Consider the following 22,030-nt stretch of genomic DNA (forward strand, 5'->3'; position numbering starts at 1 on the left):
GCTGCAATGTATTATTCTCCTGTCATCTTACCCAGTTGACAACAGTGAGTGAATCTTTTTGGGTAATATCAGAGGTCACAGGTCATTTCTACCTCTGTAGGGAAGTACAAGTACCAAGTAGGGAAGAATCCTCCATACTCTTTATCCCACCATGTTCTTTATTAGCTTGCTGCAGCTGAGTTGGAAAGGAATTGCACTATCATCCCATTTATGGTGAGGGTTAACAGAAGTATCCTTCAGTCTGTGTAGGGAGCAAAACTTTACAAAGTTTTGTTTTTGCTTTTGCCGCTCCACTGGGTGTGGAGTGGGAATGCTTGTCTGCTCTGCCAAGACACTTCCCTGCAGCTCTGATCTCTCACCAGACATGAAGCTGTACTTGTAATTGAGTGTGTGGACAGCTTTGGGTCCCTCCTGACTTGTCTTGCAGTGTCTTTGCTATACTTATCTTCTGCCTTGAGAGAATGTCTCATTTTGTGCTCATGTCTTTCAGAAGGAGGGAGCAGCAGTGGGCTCAAAACATCATCCCACACTGGAGGGAGTGGAGTGGAAAAGAGGTCTTACACCCATGGCAGCAGCTACGTGACCTCAAGTAAGGAATGAAATCATGGCACAGTGAGGAAACAGAGGGCAAAGGCAGCATAAATGGGCTGAGGAGAGATGCAGAGCAGGGAAGTGGGATGAGCCAGAGGTAAGGAAAACAAGATTTGTGAAAGTAGAAGTGCCAAACACATACTCAAAGCAGAGGTATTCCTTCCCTAAAGTTGTGTTTGAGGATGGGTGAGTAAAGGACAAAATTCCCATTTTCCACAGAGAAAAACCTAATTTCAGGAGAATAACAACAAAAAATGCCATTCCCACTGTTTCTAAGAAGTCATTCAGAAACTGAATTTTCCTTCTTACATTTTTTTGCAAATCACAATCTTTCTGACCATTTCTGTTCTAAAGACAGTTTTGATTAATCTTTTTATTGGTCTTGCTGAGGGTAGAATGTTATTAAAGAATTTCCTAGAAAAGGTTTTCTTGTGTTTGTGTGTCCATGGCTTTAGCACTTTGTACAGTCTGCCAGATTTTCTAGACATGCTAAATCATTATGTGCTGCCTACTCCATGAAAACAGGGTTCTTCTCTGACAGCATTCTTTGCCCAGCTGTTAGATTGTCATAGCAAAAGTTTCTAAATAACAAGGTTCCCAGCTAGGTATCTGACTCACCTCTCTGTCCCCTGTTACAGAACAAAGCAAGTCCTTGTAGAGGGGAAAGTTGGCAAGAAAACACTGTTGGATACACTCTTATTGTAGGGATGGGTAAACAATATCCAGTCTGATCCCGCTGATCAGCGTGGATAGGTTGCCCCTTATTACAGGGCTCCCTTTTTGCTGCACTCTGATCATACTCCAGCATTAGATTTCATACAAGAGCATGAACACAGTTATGGCTGCTCAGTTCTTTCTCCATAGCACTGATGTGAATTAGGAGGGAAACTCTTTCCTCTGTCTAAACGTAACAGCTACTAATCACCTCCAGGCTGCCTTGGCCCTGATGCACACCTCAATCACTTTTCTAGAAAATGGGATGACTAAGGCATGTCTAAATGTGAGTGTGGATAGTTGTTTTGGAAGGGAAGTGGACTCATCTCTACTTTCCCTTATCTCGTGAACTGCATCCTTCAGCACTTTGAGTTTGGCTTAACAGTCTCCAGGTTTTGTAGCCTGTGTCATGTACCACTTGAGTTTACAGATGGATCTACATCCAAACCAAAACCCAGCACCATTCAGAGCTAGATTTGTTCATGCTTAAGGGAGATGGCTCACTCATCCCCCTAGGCCAAAACCTGCTGTTGTATATATCATTGACAAGATTTGTTTTGAAACCACAAAGATAACCAACACTCCTCTCTGCACTGAATGCTGGAGACAGCCACAGTTAGACCCAAATGTTGTTCTTGTCCATCTCTAGTTGTGAGGTCCCAATGCAAATCTGTCCAGCTCAGAGACTCAGGGCATCCAGTGTGTAGAGCCAAGGGCTTATCAGTCACAGTCACAGCTGTGACTTATCTTGCTGAGGGCATGTTGTTTTAACTGTAGGTGGAAGTGGTAGATTGAATTCAACATCATCATCCTCTGGCTACAGACAAGCCCAGTCTCCCAGCTCTACTCTCACCAAATCACCTGGCTCGACATTTGAAAGGAAAACCTATATCAACCGCCATGCAACTTATGAAGGTACCACAGAACACGCTGCAGAAAGTTGTCCATGTGTGCTGCACTCCAAGGGCACATTAATGCAGAATTGTCCCCAATAGCACAAGAATCCCATTGTGGTTTTGCTGGGAAATAAGCCAGCAGGGACACATTGTAATTATTAAGTCCTGTTTATAGTAATGCTCATTCCTAAAAGGAGTTGTGGTATATATTGTTGAAAGACATTAGCAGCTCTTTCATGTGATCCTGAATAGCTCTTTTTTTAAAATGGAAATGTTTGTTGCCTGCTGGGGTTAGACAGTTGGCAGGAAGACATGTTTTGAAAGCTTTTAATGATCTTGTGCAAAGTATTAATGAACACATTTCTGTTCTTTGCAGGGAGCTCCAGTGCCAACTCTTCTCCTGAGTTTCCCAGGAAAGATTTTGGTATGTTCTTTTTAGAGCTGTTCCTCTGAATGTTGTGGCAAGGTCATGTGAGTTGGTGACTACCAAGGCTTTTTGCACATTGCTATGACTTGCTGTACCTGTGCTGTCTCTGTACTGGGCAGTCAGCACAGCTCCATGACTTCAGAGGAGTTATTTGGGACTTATTAACAACTGACAGCCAGGTCTGTAGCTGACACATATTCAAACGGAGGGTGCATACTGTGTATCTGCTACTCTCAACTGCCTTTGTCATGCTCCCCATATGACATAGGACATGGACAGGAGAACATAGTCATGGGATACTTCATAGCATTCCCTCCATCCCCACCCCCTACCAAACTGGGAGAATAACTGCAAGCAAGAACAGACTCTTAGGATTTTGAGCCATTGCTGGATATGCTCTTCCAGTTGCTCTTTTCCAGAGTTCAGTGAGTATAATATATGGAAATATGAACGGGCTATCAAGTCATACAGTTACACTGAACATTGGCAGCAGGTGTGAGCTTGCCCTGTCCAAACTCTGAGCTGCTGATTTTACTCAGTGAAGACAGTGAAACATTATGATCAGGCTATTTTTTTGACTCAGAGAGGAAGCAGGGTTTCACAGCACGCAGTGTTGGTCAGTGGGGTAAACAGGCCTATTAGATTCCTTTTTTCTATTTGAAATGAGAGATCACCATCTATGAACAACATTTCTGTGTAGAAAAAGAAACAGCAGATAGTCCAAAAATGCTAAATATGCTACTGATTCTTCAAGGTATCTTATGGTCTAAAGGGGACCTGGTAAAAACTCTAAGAGTTCAATTGCCCCAGCTGTGCCCCAAGAGAAGTTACTGTCTGAATCTGAGCACTCAGAGCAAGATTGGTGTGTTGCCTTCCAGAGATGTCACAAGCAGTAAAGACTAACACTGCTTTTTTCTCATTGCTGTTCACAGCATCTACCTCCACAAGAGGGAGAAGCCAAAGTCGAGGTGAGTGACACTGTTCTTTGAGAAAGCTTCTTTTTTTTTCTTCAGTGTAATTCAGGTGTGTTAAATGGACCCATTCTTTAGCTGGAATCTATCGGTCCATGTAGAGCAGTCAGATGAGGTACGTGGATTTACACCACTGCAGATGTGAGCCATTTATCTGTAAGCAGTTGTTTAAATGAACCTGGTGTGAAAATTGACCCTATTGAAGGTCGTGGTGGTTTGGAGTGTGTCAGAAAGGAGGATCTACTTGGGAACCTGGACATCTGAGGGCATAGGACATAGTCTTCCGTCTTGTCTGTTCACTACAATAAACTTAGTCCATCCATGCTCTGGGACCTGCCTCTGACATATTTACAGTAATTGCATTCATGTTTCTCCCACTGTGATCTGTCTTGCAAACCATAAGCCATACCCTGAAATGATATCGTGCTGCTGGTAAGGAGATGGGGAGGAAACTGTGGAGTTGCTGTGGTCTGTGTAGGCAGCTCACTGTAAAGCTCTGCATTGTTTAAATCATTCAGTTCTTCTAATAATTTATTAACAGTGTTGGGGAAAGAAGGATTATATTAGTTTGTAAGAGTGTAATATCTGTTCCCAGTTGGTTGAAGAGGAAATTATAATGTTACTTTATCCAACTTAATTTTAGCAGTGGATATAAATCAAAGCATACTCTTGCACACTGCTCCTGCAGAGTGTCACATTTCCCAATTATTCTGCCTTAGATTGTCACAGTCTCCTCTAGCACACTACATACCTGAGCTCCCATCAGAACTAGGCCATACATAATAGAGCAGACACCAGAGAATCAGGTCCAGCTTCTCATATTACTTCAGGAAATAATTCTAATCCATCAGCTTCTCCACATGAATGCCAAGATAGTGTTTCTTTTATAGTGCATGCACTGTCAGATTTCATCTTGAGGAGCATGTATCACATGTCCTGGCTACTTTGCTTGTGGGAAGCAAGCTTAAGGGGTTGCCCCAACCAAATCACATTAACTTTGTAGTCTTTTGTGCTGGACAGAAAAGGTCAGTAATGGTGTTGAGTGCCTGGTGATAATGTTGGCTTAAAACTGGTCTGATTACATTCAGTGGGCCAAAAGAGAAATCAGCACATGATAAGAGACTAAACCATACAGCCCATTGCAGAGATGGCAGTGTGAATTTTACCCAAGAAGTAATAGGAAATTTGTGTATTTAATAAGCTTCTTTTGGCTCTATAGTTTTTTCTTCAAAACAAGGACAACAAAAATAGTATTTATGTTGAGTGGGGATATCAATGTGATTGAGGACTGCATAATTAGACCTTCAATATATCTGGCGGTAACAGCAGTATTGACTTCAACAGAGGCCATCAATGAGTAAAATATAGCTGCCTGGAATTTTAAGTAACAAACTGTGACCCCAAAACAAAAAGTAACCCAAACCAATTTACAACCAATTCACATGGGCCATGAGCAGTGCTCAGATCAAGCAGCAAGACAGCAAGATGGATCATAAACAGCAAGAAGGAAGGCATTCATTTCAGCCTGAAGATTCATTCCCAGCCCAGGGCACAAATGTATCTCACTCCATATTCATGATCTGCTCTTTATCTTCCCAGAGAGTGAAATACGAGTCCGGCTGCAGAGCGCATCTCCCTCTGGCAGATGTAAGTGCCATGGCTTTTATTCCAGGGGTATCAGGGATAAGATAGAGGATGTTGCTGCTAGGGATATGTCTGCAGTGTCTCTGGAACCCAATCTTCATGATGACAGATAGCAGCATGTCATTCTCTTTTTCCTGTCAAGAACATTAATTTTTCTCCCCTCTCTGAACAAGGAAGCATGCTGTGGGTTAGGTGGTGGTCTTGCAAAGATGTAATTTTACTTAGTCCCAGAAGCAAGGCTGTAAAAGTACTTAGTCCCAGAAACAAGCCTCTGAAGCTTTGTTATTAAGTGGCACCCCCAGAAAGTAACAACTTCATAGATACTCAGGTAAATTCCACTGAATGATTTATCCAGAGCAAGATTACAGATCAGTGAAACAATGGCTTTTGGGTGACTCTGGACCCTTGCTTTTCCTGCCAGGGACAGAGTTGGATGATGTGAAGCGTTTGCTGAAAGGAAGTCGATCAGCCAGCTGCAGCCCCACACGATCACCATCAAGTACACTCCCGATCCCAAAAAAGGCTGTGGTGGAAACAAAGATGGTCACTGAGAGCTCTCAGTCAGGTACTTGGCTGTTACCAATGTTGCAGTAATTCCAAAAAGTATTTGCCCTAAAAAATACTCAGTTGCTAAGAACATTCAGGTAAGAATACATGATCTCTGTTCCAGACAGAGGCAACAATACAGGAAAAGGGTCAGAATGCTGAAAGACTGTCCAGATGTTGCCATAACAAGATAGGGTAGCTTTCTAGTGACTAGTCTAAGTTCCATGAATATAAGCCCATTCCTACTGCTACCAGGTTTAATTCAGAGGTATTTCTGACAGAGATAAGAGCTCTAAGTGAATATATCTGAGAGTGATTTGATCTCTTATCTCCAAGCAAGATGGAGATAGCAACGAAGACAAAATTTCAGTGAGTGTTGGATTTATTGGCAACACCACTTGATAATAACTCATTAGGAACTGTACTGTCGGAACAAGGGGGAATGGCTTCAAACTGAAAGGGAGTAGGTTCAGCTTAGATGTTAGGAGGAAATTCTTTACTGTGAGATTGGTGAGGCAGTAGCACAGGTTGCCTAGAGAAATTGTGGATGCCCCAGTGTTCAAGGCCAGGTTGGATGAAGCTTTGAGCAACCTGGTCTAGTGGAAGGTGAATGATCATGCTACCAGGTCAGTCTTTATTCCATTGGTTAAAATTTGGGTGGGCTGTAATCAGCTGACATTTGACATCAGTTACACCACATTAACCTGGAGTCATTGTGTTGATTCCATGAGGGTGATTCAAATTTAAGGCAGATGAAATTGTTTGCCATATAAATCTGCAATGCATGCTAAGCCACAAGCCTGGTCTCATTGAAAATACTTCTGTTTGTTTGTTTACAGTGTCAGGGACATATGATACAACCATACTGAATACTGCCCTCCCTTCATACATGTGGTCCTCCACTCTGCCTGCTGGGTCTTCCCTTGGTGGATACCATAACAGCTCCTCCTTGATCAACGCCATGTCTCACTCCACAGGATCAGGTATGGACAATCCCAACCTGGACTGCCTAGGTTTGAAGGATATAACTCTACCCTGAAACTGGGTCAAAAGCAGTGGTTGTTTTTTTTTTCCCTGCAAGAACTAAAATGATGGAAGAATTGAGATGGCAAGGGATATGCTTGAATTTTTCCTGATTTTTTTTGTAATTTGATGCTCTCTTCTTTTACACTGACTGTATCTGAAAATCCTTCTTTGTGAAGATCTATTGTCCTGACTGTCTGACTGTTGCTAAATTTGATGATAGTTTTATCAATGAGGTCAAGCTCACATTCCCCTTAAAAATTAGTTTCAGACTCTAATTAAATTGGATTACCTGGCCCATTGTAAGAATGACTCATACACTGAAAATGTTATAAGTAAGAGTTGAGTGTGCTTATACCTGGTAAGGCCCACTTCTAAATGCTGCATTTCCCATCTCCGGAGAAAAACCACACAAACCTTTGTCATGACATATTGTTAAAAGTTTTGCTTTCTCTCACTGTCACATGATTGCAACTTGTTTGAGGTAAGAGTTTTTCCCGTTTGTCAGTTCAATAAAATAGTGGTTTGTTGTCATAGTTTTCAAGATTTTTCCTCTTTGTAATTATTATGCGTTTTCAGTTATTGCATTTCCAAGTTGAATCCTAATTTCTGTGACTGTGCCACTGAGCTTTGGGTACTGGATTTCTTATTTCAGAGAAGTAATAACATTTCACTTCCTCTTTTTGCAGTTTTTGGTGTTCCAAATAACCTGGCTCCCAGCAATCATACTCTGAATGCAGGCCTGAGCTCTTCCTCTACAGGTCAGATTTTTCTTTTCTTCTCTTCAAACTTTGACAGCAACACATTTCTGGCAGACATGTACAGTGAAATAATGCCTATATCCCAGTTTCTCTCCTGTTCCTCATCTCAGTGTCAGCAGCTTGTCTGCACACCCAGTTATTCAGTTACAGTGGGTTTATTCTGAGTTCGCTCAGTCTAGCTCCTGTCTATTTTTGTCTGGGAGGCAGGGAAAAGTAGAGATTTTCCAAGGAGAATCATTTGTCTTTTGAAAGACACCTGTTAGGGCAGCCTGTTTCTTCCCTAGAACAACTCAGAGCAATGCTTTAAAAAACAAACTCCTATGTCCTAGTCCATAAAGGCCCACTGCTTTTCTGTCAGTTTTCCCTGTAATTTCCCTTTGCTTCACCTGGCTCATGGCTTCTGGCAGACTCTTGTCAATGTCACTAAACCACTTTTCTGCCTTTCACAGTCACACACGCTATGTCTGCACTGCACAGTGCCATCATGCAGGGTCTCTGACTGCATGATGAGCAGGGTGTACAAGAGCAGTCTATACAGTGATTCTGACACCAGAGGGGCTACCTTCCAAGCTGTTTGCTTCTCTCTGGGCAGTAGTTTGAAATATACAGTGGGCCGTGCTGGCTCTGCTGATCCCTGAATGTCTCTCTCAGGCTGGGTTTCTATGATTCCATAGTAAGTGTGTTTGAGAAGTGGAGAGGTCATTCAACAAATCACTCCCATATGTGATTGAATTCCAGATGTTCTCCATTTCTGGTAGCAGTTGCTTCCCTGCTAGTAAAATACACATCTCTAAAGAAACCTAGTGATGTGCACAGCTCTCAGCTTCAGTGACCACTGTGTCTCTCACAGGGTGCTCATAGTAGTGGCAACCCCAATCACAATGTGACTACCTATTTTAATGAACCAAAGTGGTTTTGAACTCACACTCATCTCCTCTTCTTTATCACCTTTTATCAATATTCCAGGAGGAACTGTCTTGAGCTCCCAGGGAGATGACATTTTACGCAAAGACTGCAAGTTCCTGCTGCTGGAGAAGGAGAATGCCCCAGCAAAGGAGATGGAGCTCTTGGTCATGACAAAGGACAGTGGCAAAGTCTTCAATGCCTCTGCCACTGGGCTTAATGGAGGTAACTTCCTTCTTTTGGGACATGTGTATATTCTGAGGGCAGAGAAGTAGAGGGAAGTTCTGGCAAGCAGTTCACCTTTAACCATGTCAGCTGCAATCTGGGTCTAGCTTTTGCATTTGAAGCACCAGAGCATGCTGTGGATATTTCACAAAGCTCAGGAGCTTTGAGAGCAAAAAAACTAGATCTGGTTTTATCAGGCAGAGCTATTGTGTCTTCCCAATAAAAATATGCATTTTACCAATGAAAGAAGATAGGCCTGGTTCAACTTCTGATGTAATGTTTTTAATTATATTTGATTCCTATTCAGGATCCTTTGCAGATGATACCTTGAAGAAGGAGAAGCAGGGATTTTCCTCCTCTTACGCTACAGATACTGGCCTAAAATCAGATGTAAATGGTAAGAGTTTGTCTCTGTGGAAATGCAATATAATTTTTTCCTTTTGTCTCCATTACTACCATTCCCTTTCAAGCCCCTATTCTAAGTTTTGCCATGTAAAGAAAGAGTAGTAAAATCTCTTTTACTGTTGTTAAAACAGGAGGACTGAAATCCATGCCAAAAAGGGACAAAGAAACTTATGCAGGTAAGTGACACAACTCAGACTTTCACTGAAAGAAGCACCAAAACACAATATACAAAAAGCAACTGTTCCTGAGGGACATGGGTGATCTCTGTGCAATGACATCAGAGGGAGGAAATATTCAGGAGGCTACCAGAGAAATTGGTACCAGTGATTTGATTCTAGATGAGTGGGCAGTTGGGGTATTTTTTTTATTGCTAGAGAAAATCAGATAGCAGACAGTCCAGCTGCATCCTGGTACCAGGACAGATTTCTGGGGAAAAGAGGGCTCAAACAGACCATGTTGGCTATTGTTGTAATTTTTGCCTCAAATCTGTCCAAAAGATTGACCCCCAAGCAGATAATTTTTTTCAGCTGTTATTTTAAAATGCACTGAGTGTTGTCTCCTGTTGGAATTCCCTTTGGAAATACTGTTCCTGGCTTCCACAGGGATTAGAATTACACTCACCATGTGTGGAATGTGGTGTAAAGATTTTTCTCCCTAGCCTTTTGTATAATGGATTAGAACTTGGTATCCTTATTGTAAGAGATTCTTAACTCTGAAGTCAAGGAACTCTTCATTAACCAGGAGACTGCTCCTTCTCTCTTCCAGAAATACGAAGTGGTGACGTTGGGGGTGCAATTGGATCAGCACCATCCTGGTGTCCCTGTGGTTCCTGCTGTACCTGGTGGAAATGGCTCCTGGGTTTGCTTCTAGCCTGGTTGTTTCTCCTTGGATTGCTCTTTGGACTCATTGCTCTGGGTAAGAAATAACTGAGGAACAAAATGTTGAATGGGATAGAAGGACAGAGGGTGTAAGCTGGCAAAGAGGCCAAGCACCAGAGATACCGAGGCAGAGAACTGAGGAGCACATTCAGCTTGATGGTGACTGCCACTAAGATATTACAAATGGACAGAAAGAATGGATGAGGAATATAAACCTTTGATGAGGGTTATCTAGTCTTGGGGTGAGCAGGATAGGAAAGGTCCTGAGATCTGAGGTCTTACAGCTCTGGGACTAAATTGGCGTTTAAACTTCAGATATCCCTTCTAGGGAAAAAAAGGCTACGAAGAACTCTGCAGAACTGGTTGGCCATAGCAATCTGACACAGTGTTGCCATGTCCCTGCTGATAGCAGAAGGTATTTCAGGCCTGCATATGTGGCAGAATATTCCATAGCATTTTCCTTTGACCTTCCAGCGGAAGAAGTGAGAAAGCTGAAATCTCGTGTGGAAGACCTGGAAAAAATCAATGGTGGCCTCCTGGCAATTAACCAAGGGAATTCAAAATTAGAAAAGGATGCTAGAATAGACTTTCTTCATGGTATCTCACCCTCCTCGACCTTCCCTTATGAAAATGAAGAGTCAGTCTGGTTGATGGTGAAGAGCAGACTGAACAAGGAAATGGAACGAGGTGAGCAAAGTCAATACCTGTGATGCTGCATGGGACCAAATGATTTCAAGGGGAAAGGGAGCATTTGCTTGCCCACGGGCCTGAAGATTAGAACTTTTTGAGTTCAATGAAGTCTGTCAAAAGTAGTCCCCTTACCTACCCTCAGAGACAGACTGTGCTGGATCTCAGGGTGCTGCCTCTAACATTGGTGGTGCATCCCTTAAATCCAGGAGAAAAGAGAGAAGAAAGAAAGTTGTAGACATGCCATCCTGGGCCAGGATGTTTGCTATAGCAAGTGTTTTCCATTTTGGAAGACCTATAGAGAAAAATGAATGCACACCTTTTTTCTCATGCTACTTCTGTTAGCAAGGGAAAGATGATTTGCTTCCATTTAGCAGAGGATGGAAAGAGGTTAACAAAAGACAAGCCTACATTCTCCCATCTTTCATGAATTTCATGAATTCATAAAAACAAATTTACTGAGGAAACTCAAAAAGCCATACTGTGCTGCCTGTAGCCTCAAAATCCAAATAGATGGATCCTTGTACATGAAATGAGTAGCTACTGTGTTGTGTAATGCACTCTAATAGCCCCTTCACTTCCTGTTACAGGCTACTTCCGAGGGGAGAAAGGAGAACGTGGTGAGAAAGGTACAGCCATATAGTCCTTCTCTTCCCCCGTCCAATTCCTTGGCTCTGGCAATGCACAAGTTTGGGGGGGATGTTGCCACAAGGGGCAAGTGGCAGTGAGGAAGATGAAGATGGTTTATACTTAAATAAAAGGAATCACAGAATTGTTTAGGTTGGAAAAGACCTCTAAGATCATGGAGTCCAACTGTAAACCTAACACTGCCAAGTCCACCAGTAGATCATCTCCCTAACTGCCACATCTACATGTCTCCAGGGACAGTGACTCAACCACTTCCCTGGGCAGCCTGTTCCAATGCTCCATAAGCCTTTTGGTGAAGAACTTTTTTGTAATATCCAATCTAAACCTCCCCTGGTGTGGCTTGAGGCCATTTCCTCTTGTCCTATTGCTTGTTACTTGGGAGAAGAGACCGACCCCCACTTCACTACAACATCTCTTCAGGGAGTTGTAGAGAGTGATAAGGTCTCCACGGAGACTCATTTTCTCCAGACTAACACCCCGAGCTCCCTTAACTGCTCCTCACAGGATGTGTGCTCCAACCCCTTCACCAGCTCTGTTACCCTTGTCTGGACTCACCCCAGCACCTCAATGTCCTTCTTGTAGTGAGGGGCCCAGAACTGGAGACAGCACTCGAGGTGCCTCACCAGTGCCAAGTACAGGGAGACGATCACTTCCCTGGTCCTGCTGAACTAAAGTTCGTTTTCCATGTAAACTGTAGAGTCTCTGATCCCATGCAAAGCAATATAGGAGGCCAAATCTTGCATCGTGCCAATGTGAAAGGCCAGGTTATGGTTGCCACTAGTGGGATGGGTTTGATCCTGCACTATTCAATTATGAAGTGTCCCTGTTCACCCTTAACTCCTTCATGTTTCATTGAAGGTGGGAAAGCAACTAGAAAACCAAAATGAATGAGTAGTCATAGGAGATATCTCCAGGATGTCTCCTGATTCAACTTTTTTTGCACTTTTCTCAGGTGACATGGGAGTGCAAGGTCCCAAAGGTGAGTCTGGAGTTCAATGCTTTCTCAGGTAGATTGGCAGCCTGCCATAAGGTCTGGGTAGCAAATGGATTTTTATTACTCCAGAAGTTGGAGAAGCTGATATTAGTTATCTGTTAGTTCAGATATTGTTGTGATGGTTGGGGTTTTTTTCTCTTCTTCTGGGAAAAGAAAATTTTAGAGTTAATAGTAGAAGAGAGAACAGATCTCACTTTGAATTTAGAACTTCTTTCACCTGGATGAAAGTCATTCCTGAAGCCAGGCTCTAGGTGGTTTAATCACAGCGTGAAGCACAGAGTGCTTCAGAGGATTTTGCATGGTGTGAATGATTCAGTTCTTTACATAAATATAAGGGAGACAAATTGGCATTGCTGGCGACAGTAAAACTTGTAAACATCCCAGGGACGTAAACTTCTTTTATGGAGGTGAGGGTCAGCCAAAGTGACAAACAGGGAAGACAATATTTCCCACTGACTGTTTATTTCTTTGTCTCTACAGGAGACCGAGGACTTCCTGGTGTTCCAGGTGAGCTATAGTACAATTCCCCTTTGAGGGAGGACATTTAGTGACATTACTGTAGGCAGGAACAAGTTTTGCACTGCAGATCTAGCTCAGGGTGGTTCTCTAAAGAGTCAATATTTAGCATAGACTGTATCACTTGATTGATATCTTGGTGCTGAGCTACAGACGCAGCTTAGAGACTTGGTTACAAGCAAGGCCTTGGCCAGACTTCCACTTAGTTGAACATGCTGAATTAGGGGTTGTGAAGATCCCCGTCTTCCACTGAAAGAGTCCTACAACTGCATAAGTGCTTAGCCCAATTTCCTTGTGCTTGTATGTATTGTGTTCTTCTAAAGACATCCCTGTTCAAGTGCCCATCTTCTGAGTAATGTATTCTTTACCTCAGCTGATTAAACCCTCCAGGCTTCAGGTTCTCCTAATTTGCATGTTATTCTTTCATGGTGCAGAGTCAAGAACTCTGAACATTTGTTGTGTTTTTCTTTCCAGGCATTCCTGGTCCAATTGGGCACCAAGGACCAGAAGGACCAAAAGGACAGAAAGGCAGCATGGGTAAGACTCTCTATCAATGCTGTGAGTCTTTCACAACTGATTGACAGTGGCATGGGAATACAGGCACCAGACTGGTGTGACAATTGCCTTCCCCAATGGAGGTGGCCATGGATCCTTTTGCCCAAGGCCTCCTGTAGACACCTTATTTTACATGACATTTGTTTCCTGTAGGTGAGCCTGGAATGGAAGGTCCCATGGGACAAAGAGGTCGAGAGGGTCTACCAGGGCCTCGAGGGGAGCCAGGACCACCTGGACTGGGAGAAAAAGGAGACAGAGGTAGGAACCAGGCGTCTCATTGCATAAAGCAGGGATGGACAAAAGCTAGAGTTTGCTCCCAATTTATAAAACACCTCAGTGGCAGAATTTGATTTCATTATTCCAATCCAGATTTCATGTCAGACATTTCCCAGCATAGATGAATATGGCCTAAAGAATTCTTTTTGCCAAACTTTTAATGGGTAAACGAGGGTTGTTTTGGTTTGCCAGGTCTGACAGTCAAGTTTGAGTTTGACAGAACCAAAAACTCTTTACTATCAAGATTGTCTTCTTCCCTGTTATCCCAGTCACCAAAGTTGGGGGACTTGTCTTGCTGAAGCCCAGGGAGCTCGTATCTTTTTCTTGAACAATGCGTACCTGTTTGGGTGTTTTGAACCGACCAGCAGATTATTCTGGACACTTACCAGAGAAAGAATAACAGGAGATGGGATAAGGAAAAAATGGGAGTACAATTATATTCTACTGTGACTGTTCATGCTCTTATTTTGCAGGTGCTATTGGTGAACCAGGTCCTCCTGGGCCTCCTGGACCCCCAGGTTCTGCTGGCCTAAAAGGTAAATAAGAAGATGGAGAGAGAGGACCTAGCAGAGTGGTTAGGAGTAAACAGGCACCCCAACTTTCCTGTTTCACTTGTGTTGCTCTGCAGTAACCAGAAAAGTGAACTAATGGTCTCAGTTTAGATAAAATTTACCTTAGTAGTTACACATAACCTTTAGAGTAATAAATTCTTGGAGATTTTTTATGAGAATAGGGAGTGGCAGGGAGGTTTCTCAAAACACCAGTCTTTAAGGTGTGTGATATTTCCAGCTGTTTTTTCTTTGCTTTCAGAAATAATAATGTAAACTCCATTTCCCTAACGAGCTTCTAAAAGAGTTACAGCTCTACATTCCATGTAACTGAGATAAAAATTGTACTATAAAAAATGGGTCCCACGTGAAGCACAGATCCCAGCATCTCAGTCAAGATGGAAGGATTGTGTCTCTTTACTTTAGGGAAAAACACTTCTTCAATGTCACAAAGAACTAAGTTCTGTAAATTCGTCCTGGTTTTGAGGATGCCAGTGATGCAAATTCTTCCACTGGCTGGGGAAATTCCAATCTGCTAAACACCTACTGGGTTATGGATGTTCTTGGGCAAACCAAAATAGATTTGTTCATTTTCTAATTGTGGTGTTACTGAAAGAAAATCCGTGTTCCTTGTTCACAGGTCTGATGGGTTCTCCAGGCCCACAAGGTCCTCCAGGTGAGTGCTGCATTCCTTTGCTATGGCATCTAGAGACTAGGGAAAACAAAAACAGAGTGACAGCTTCTCACAGTTTTTCTGCTTCAGTGATGAATTGTGGTGAGTGGGATGAATTAAAACCCCTGTGTCATTTTTGTGCAGGTCCTCCTGGCCTACAAGGATTTAGAGGAGAAGCAGGTCTCCCAGGTGCTAAAGGTAAGTTTCTCTTCCCCCTGCCACTTACAGCAGCACTGGCTGATGTGCTTTTCTGGCTCTGCTCTGAGTAGCAGGCTTGGTCTGATTTTGATGCTATGGGCAAAGAAAAGCATATGACTGAGGAAAAGGGAGGAGAAACCAAACTTAGTGATTGCAAGCAAATATTGAGAAATACAGGAGACACAGAAGTAATAGAGTAGTCTAGGTGAGGAAACACATTTGATGGATGGAGCTGTATTGAAGGAAAGGAATTTCAGTTTGAGTTTGTCTGCTATCAGAGAATCTGTATTCCCCCTGTGATTTTTCTTAATGCATGAAATTTCTTTCCCTTATGACTTATAATTACTATTCTTCAATCCTCAATGTATCTTTCAGGTGAGAAAGGAGCCAGTGGACCTCCTGGACCCAAAGGTATGCTGATCAATTTGTTATCTTTTGTGGTTATTTTCTTTAGATCCCTTTAGATATGGGTACTGTCCATGGGTACTAACCTTGTCCTTCTTTGGCCTTTTCTTCTGTGCTCTTGTCAGAAAGCAGACTTTATTTTCTCTGATGGAAACATTTTACAATGAAACAATATCACATAATCCTTCCCTTTTTCATATCACAGGTGATCAGGGAGAGAAGGGTTCTCGTGGAATGACAGGTCAGTAGATTGGAACACTGGAGTAACAGCCTATCTAATATACATGTGCATTATTTGAATTTTCAAAAAAAGTATAGTCCAGCCAATCCCAGTTAGCTTTCTGAAAAAGTATAATGATGTTACTGGTTGTAGGAGTTTTATTTTTACGCCCAAGTTATAAACAAATAGATCCCATTCTTGATTCCAGTAATCTTGGTAGCAATCTTTGTATTTAGCTTTAGGGAAATCCTCCCTCGCATGCCCTGTATTCACACATCTCTTGAGCTTTTCTAATGCCCAGAGACAGTCATGAATCATGAGTTCTGAACATCCTGTCAATACTGGTTTTCAGTTGCAAAGCAGCAAATATATCTGACAGTCATAAATTGTATCTTCACCAAGTTTTGTTTGAATCATTTTCATACTATTTTGCTACAGGTGAACAAGGCTCAAGAGGAATGCCTGGACCTCCAGGAGAGCCAGGGGCTAAAGGACCTGCAGGTGGGTAACAGAAAGCAGTTATATTTATATGTGAGGCAATGTCATTGCCACCCAGAGTGTGTTTCTGTGAGCACAGACGAGGAAACAACACGGGTGTGGAACCATACTGGTTTCTCTAGACAGCTCCCAGTAGTCTGTGCGCTCAGAAAAGGTGTCCTACGGTTAAGTTTTGCATGAATGTTTCCTGGATCTTCAGTAACTGCAGCCAAGGTTTCTTTCAGATGCCACATGATGAGAAGCCACTTTTGTGTTTAGGGCTGTGCTCCACTTAGGAGGAGCACAGGACAACTGTGGTACTTTTTCAGTAGTCTCTGACAATCTCTTTCCTTTGGACAGGACAAGCTGGCCGTGATGGACAGCCAGGTGAAAAAGGTAAGGGATTCCTTGGAGGTAGAAGTGCAGGTACTTTCTGACTTGGTAGGAGGTGGATTTATAAAACGGGTGGGAGAAGGATGACAGCAGATTCACCTTCTGGGATCTTGCTGTCTCAGAACTGTAGAGTCAACCATGTAAACATGGAACTGAGACATATAATGGAGCAGACTGTGAACTTGTGAGAGAGTTCTTCTCACTACAGAACTCTTCTGTCATTGATGTTCCCCTCCCAGACACTGCTGCTGGAAATGGCCAGGTGGCTGTGAGGATGCAATAGGTGGAAAGTGCTGCAGTACAGCTGGTGGCCAAGCTTGAATGGATTGGTAGATTGTAAGTCAGTGACTTCTGTCTTGTTAATGATTATTATATCTGTAGGTGAACCAGGTCTTATGGGAATGCCAGGTGTCCGAGGCCCTCCAGGACCCTCTGGAGATGCAGGAGAGCCAGGTAAAACATACAGAGAACAAAAATGCTTTTAGCTCAGTCAGGACCACAGATGTCTTTGTCAACAATTTCCAGTCTTAATTTGAATTTAAGACTGGCAGAGAATCTCTGTACTGTAAGATGGTGATGAAAGGAAAATACATGGGAATCTAAACCCTTCATGATCCCAGGATTGTACACACTGCAAACATCAACTGCTAAGAGCCAACCTTCAATTTACATACCAGTTGCTCAGTTTGCAGCACTTGTGAATTGTGTGCTATAATTTCATGTAAATGTATTTTTTTTGTCCCTGTCTATCTTTTTCACACCTGAAATTCGTTTAGACGCCTTAGAATTTTTGCCTTTTTCTGACAGGTCTCACAGGACCCCAAGGACCACCAGGTAGGCTTTTCCACTGTATTCCAATTTATCAATATTTATCCATATCATTTTGATATGGGCTCAAAAAACTCTTGTAGTTTTCCCTCTGGACTGCTCAGGGCTTCCAAAGTGATATCTCAAGGTTTCTGTATCTCCTTTGGCTTTTGAGAGGGGTTTTGTGGTTGGTGTATAGATTTTGAGCAATGTAGGGCCTTGGAGTGTTGAAAATTTGCCTCTCTCAAAACATAATTTTCAATGAATAACATGTTCCCTGTGCATCACTGAAAGATCCTTCTAATTAGCTGCAGAAACAGAAGGGAGAGTATGTAGCAAGAGAGGTGAAAACAGAGGATGTGACATCTGTAAGCAGTGGTGCTCTGGGGGGCAGTTCACCAGGGAATTTATCCAGGAGCCTCAGAACAGGTAGCAGTACCTGAAAGAAGCTACAGGTAAATCTAGGGAGCAATGTCATCATCTAGGGAGCAGTGAGAGCAGGGAAGCCCAGAGACACTACCACCTCAATCTGTTCCTCCACATGCTGTCAGGGACCTGCTCATAATGTTGAAAGCCAAAGTGTGGAATAGGGAGCTCTTATAAACCCACAGGTGAAACTCAACTAGGCCACCTGGAAGAAGTACAGCAAACAATATTTACACTAACTGTTTTAAATTGTTTGTCTACCTCATATCAGGACTTCCAGGCAACCCAGGCCGACCAGGGGCTAAAGGTGAGTTTTGTTTCTTCCCTAATGCTCCTTTTCATTTATTTTAGCGATGATTAGCTGCTCTGCTGACCAGTGCCTGGATCAACAGTGGCATCTAGTGGCTTTGGGAAGGGGAGGTTTGAGAAACACTGTAGCCATAGCTTCCTTGAGCATACAGGAAAGGCAGGGAGGGCATCTGCTGAGGGCTGAGTCATGACAGCTCTTCAATGAGAAAACCTTAGCACGCCTGGTTCTGCCCTGAGCCTGTGAGTGTGATGCCTGGTGGCTGCAAGGGAAGCTGTGTGCCTGCCTCAGATAAATCAAGGCCTATTGCCTATGCTGGCAGATATCATGCTTGCAAAGCTGATCAGAGGATATCTCTGGATTAGCTGAGCTCTCTTGCTTCCCCCATGACCTCCTAGTGCTGTGATTTCTCAGGCAAGAGATCAGAGGCAAAGAGAACAGAAATTACATGCTTAATAACATAATTTCATTGAGCTAGTTATAGATCTTCCCCAAAAAAGAAACTCATCTTTTGTCTCTTTGTTTTCCTAGGAGAACCTGGAGCTCCAGGAAAAGTCGTAAATGCTGGTATGTAGTGCTGTGTGAGTTCAAACACTTCTGTTTTTGGAGATTTTCTCTGGTTTTTGTTATGCATCCTCAGTTCCTCTCAACCATGTGTCAGACTTGTACTGAGGCTCCCTGAGTTGGGAGAATACATCTGTGATAGATGTGGGATTCCTTAAGCGTAGATTTGTTACACATTCACGGGATGTGTGCCTATAACTGTATGTGTGCAAATGTATGTGTTTGTTTTTCAGAGGGCTCATCAACTATTACCCTGCCAGGCCCACCAGGTCCCCCAGGCCCACCCGGCCCCACTGGACCTCCAGGTGTTCCAGGTGAGGAAGCTGCTCCCCTGCTGTGGTTTTTGCAGGCAGCTTACATTGCTGTGCATCCAGTTCTTATTTTAATGTATAACGTTCATAGTCTCTGCCAGACTGCCCTGTCTGGGAGGCAAGATGGCTCATGCAAGGCTCATGGTCCTCACCCTTCCCTGCAGAAAGACCAGGGTCAGGCTGAGTTAGGAAGGCAGCAGCCTCAAGGGAAAAATGGAATAAGATCACAGGGAAGAAGGACAGCAGGGAGGGACAAGAAGATGAAAAAACTGGGCACACCGTTTTTATCCTTTGATCTGATGAGTACAAAGTAGTGATATGTCAAATCCAGTGAGTAGAATCCAGCTCTTTTGCTGCTCAGGAAAGCAGGTTTGTGTCTGATCCCTTTCCTGGCACTGTTACTGAAATCAGGAAGTGCTTGTTTTCCAGCTTTCAACTCAAGACAGCAGAATTCCCTCATGCGCATCTGGAAATCTTTCATACACAGACACAGACACAGACATATTCTGGCCATGCATGAGCTCAGTCCTCAGATTCCTCTGTCCCTGGTCAGACACTGCCCTCCACATGCTGGTGTCAGGAAGCAGAGTTTCTTAGCCCTGGTTCTCAAGGCACTTCTGTGCCTCTTCAGCTCTATAGCTGGAGCTAATCCTGGTTTGGTAGAGCCAGTCTCAGTTTGCAACAAGAGGACACCTGTTGTATTTCTATTGTGGTCAGTGGCATTCTGCTTATTTCGCCAGTCTGAGAGGCACCAAGCACTTTAACTGTCTTCTCCAGACCTTCAAGTAATACATGGAACATTGATTCATTCATACCCCATAGCAATTTCATTTAGTTGTATAGGAAAGTACATTATTTGATAGTCTTACTTCTTATAAAAGGGTATTGATTCTTTCCTGCTACTGTAAAATACAACCAGGAAAACCTAACGAAACCTGTTGTTTTTTTCCTTTGAAACCAGGTCCTGTTGGCCCAGCTGGTCTCCCTGGACAGCAAGGTATCATTCTCCATTAGCTTTGATTATGCTTCTTAAGAGAACGTGATTCATTAGTTTTCCTTTGTTTCTAGTTCTCTCAGCCATTGGCACATTCCTTCTCCCTTTTGTTTGCAGATTTCTTCCTTTCAGTTCATTTTGCTGCATTATTTGGCTTAATTAATCTTGTAAAGAATTTCTATTGTTTTTTGTTTTCCCAGGGGAAGAAGGAGGGGGGTAAGAGGGTGGTAAGAGCCAGAGTACTTGTGGGTGCTGCAAATGTCTGTTTTTCCTTATGTTATTTTTTCCGAGGACTGGTATTTCTAAGGCACTTCTCAAGTGCAGTTGCCTCTCTGTGATAGGGGATATAGCCCAGCTGGATACCTCCTGCCATTTTGAAAGAGAGGAGAACAAACTAGAGCCCAATTGGGAATAATGTCACTGTGAAACCACTGCCAATTGGACAGACATCTGTTTGGAAGGGCCTGAACAGAGCTGACCCCTTAGAACCTCTCTTGGCTGGTTTTCTATGATTCTGTTAGAGCAAATTCTGCAGTAATTTCCACACTGGAATGCAATATCCCTCAGAGCTGCGGACTGCTCCCACTTCATATAAGTCTGAACCCATTGTCAGGGAGGTGAGGAGTGGGTACAAAATATCACCCTCTCTCAGTTACATAGTTCACTTTCTCATTTTCTTTTTTTTTCCTGAAAAAGGTCCACGGGGTGAGAAGGGATCCCCAGGTGAAGCTGTGGTAGAAACTATCAGAACAGAAGTCTCGTCATTAGCATCTCAAAGTAAGTGGCTCTGCCTTTCCAATCCTTTCCTTGGAGACATGTCAGAGCCTGAAGGCCTGCTCTCAGCTACCAGGAGATGCCCCTACCTCTTTCCCCTCAACATGACACAGGGCAAGTGTGTGTCTATGCTTGGTGGTGGGACTGCTCTTCTGCCCTCCTTCTCATCTGTGCATCTCAAAGTCATTTCAGAAGGAGGTAGGTAGCACCAGGCCCATGTCACAGAGAGGAAAGCTGAGGAATGGTGGCTGGTGGACAGCTGCTAACAGCAGAGATGGTCACAGATCTGAGAGGTTTCAGCCTGGCCTTTCAGCCACTGTGTTCACACAGGGCAGTTCCCTGTGCAAGATGAATGTGGAACCATCTGCAAGAGGAGAACCAGTTTGAAAAGGCACGTTAATCTGAGCAACAGAAATAATCTTTCTGCAAATTACAGGATGAATTCACAGGGGAGCAAATGCTATTTTAAGATGAAAATAAGTGGAGCAGAACAGAATGATTTAGCAACATCCCAAGAAGATTGCTTGTTCTGTGGAATACTAGACGTGTGATGCACTTTCAGTCAGTGTTCTTAGGGTCTGGGACCTCTGCAAATGTGCAGCAGAGGCAAGGTAAAAGAGGGCATACAATTATAAGTGATCCTTGCCTGATCACCATCTGAACGGGGCCATATAGATTCAGACCATGCTGCAATACTGTCCCGTTCCCCATTCAGGAGTCTTGGATCTCAGCATCACTAAACTTTGAGTCTGTGCCTCAACTGGGAGGTGAGGGTACATCTCACAGTACAATCAACATAACACAGTGCCACTATTTGTTAAATGATGTCTGCATTATGTTCTCCTCCCAAAACTTGCCTCTCTTTTGAATAGTCTTTCTTCTCCTTGAAAGTTCTTTCCCTCCTTCTCTGTCCTTTGAGTCCTTTGCTATTTCCCTCAGCAACCATTACTTTCCTCCCTGTGTCCAATATGCTGCCAACCTGCTCAGCACTCTCTTTTGCTTCATATCCTAACCTGCAGGCTGGCAACCAAACACATATATTCTCTGTCTTCTCTTCCTCAGCTTTTGCTTAGGTCACCCAGGTCCTGCCTTAGTCCACCTTTGATTGTAAGAACTTCTAACAGCAATCTATCAATAGAGTTTCCACAGCAGCAGTAGCTCCATAGCAACAATTTTCCCTTGTTTGTGTGTGTTTCTTTTGCACAGTGCTGGGAGATTTACAAGGGCGAGCAGGACCACCAGGTCCCCCTGGACCACCAGGTAGGTAATACAG

The 22,030-nt window shown here is 43.3% G+C and overlaps 1 protein-coding gene across 1 annotated transcript in view; it reads left to right on the forward strand.

Moving 5' to 3' along the window:
* The window catches only part of COL17A1 (collagen type XVII alpha 1 chain), a 60,581-nt gene that overhangs the window by 28,036 nt on the left and 10,515 nt on the right, over window positions 1–22,030 (forward strand). The window contains exons 4-36 of the mRNA XM_027692129.1: window positions 491–589; window positions 2,083–2,220; window positions 2,578–2,625; window positions 3,561–3,596; window positions 5,199–5,246; window positions 5,665–5,808; window positions 6,629–6,772; window positions 7,502–7,573; window positions 8,540–8,701; window positions 9,009–9,098; window positions 9,238–9,282; window positions 9,872–10,021; window positions 10,459–10,671; window positions 11,262–11,300; window positions 12,272–12,298; window positions 12,794–12,820; window positions 13,304–13,366; window positions 13,538–13,642; window positions 14,134–14,196; window positions 14,849–14,884; window positions 15,026–15,079; window positions 15,455–15,490; window positions 15,690–15,725; window positions 16,143–16,205; window positions 16,542–16,577; window positions 16,956–17,027; window positions 17,382–17,408; window positions 18,079–18,114; window positions 18,646–18,681; window positions 18,912–18,992; window positions 19,951–19,986; window positions 20,680–20,760; window positions 21,964–22,017. Coding sequence (XP_027547930.1) covers window positions 491–589; window positions 2,083–2,220; window positions 2,578–2,625; window positions 3,561–3,596; window positions 5,199–5,246; window positions 5,665–5,808; window positions 6,629–6,772; window positions 7,502–7,573; window positions 8,540–8,701; window positions 9,009–9,098; window positions 9,238–9,282; window positions 9,872–10,021; window positions 10,459–10,671; window positions 11,262–11,300; window positions 12,272–12,298; window positions 12,794–12,820; window positions 13,304–13,366; window positions 13,538–13,642; window positions 14,134–14,196; window positions 14,849–14,884; window positions 15,026–15,079; window positions 15,455–15,490; window positions 15,690–15,725; window positions 16,143–16,205; window positions 16,542–16,577; window positions 16,956–17,027; window positions 17,382–17,408; window positions 18,079–18,114; window positions 18,646–18,681; window positions 18,912–18,992; window positions 19,951–19,986; window positions 20,680–20,760; window positions 21,964–22,017 — 2,397 coding nt within the window. The remainder of the gene's footprint in view (window positions 1–490; window positions 590–2,082; window positions 2,221–2,577; window positions 2,626–3,560; window positions 3,597–5,198; window positions 5,247–5,664; window positions 5,809–6,628; window positions 6,773–7,501; window positions 7,574–8,539; window positions 8,702–9,008; window positions 9,099–9,237; window positions 9,283–9,871; window positions 10,022–10,458; window positions 10,672–11,261; window positions 11,301–12,271; window positions 12,299–12,793; window positions 12,821–13,303; window positions 13,367–13,537; window positions 13,643–14,133; window positions 14,197–14,848; window positions 14,885–15,025; window positions 15,080–15,454; window positions 15,491–15,689; window positions 15,726–16,142; window positions 16,206–16,541; window positions 16,578–16,955; window positions 17,028–17,381; window positions 17,409–18,078; window positions 18,115–18,645; window positions 18,682–18,911; window positions 18,993–19,950; window positions 19,987–20,679; window positions 20,761–21,963; window positions 22,018–22,030) is intronic.

This window comes from Neopelma chrysocephalum, unplaced genomic scaffold (genome assembly GCF_003984885.1).
Source record: "Neopelma chrysocephalum unplaced genomic scaffold, ASM398488v2 Primary Assembly neopelma1_85, whole genome shotgun sequence".
Classification (NCBI taxonomy): domain Eukaryota; kingdom Metazoa; phylum Chordata; class Aves; order Passeriformes; family Pipridae; genus Neopelma; species Neopelma chrysocephalum.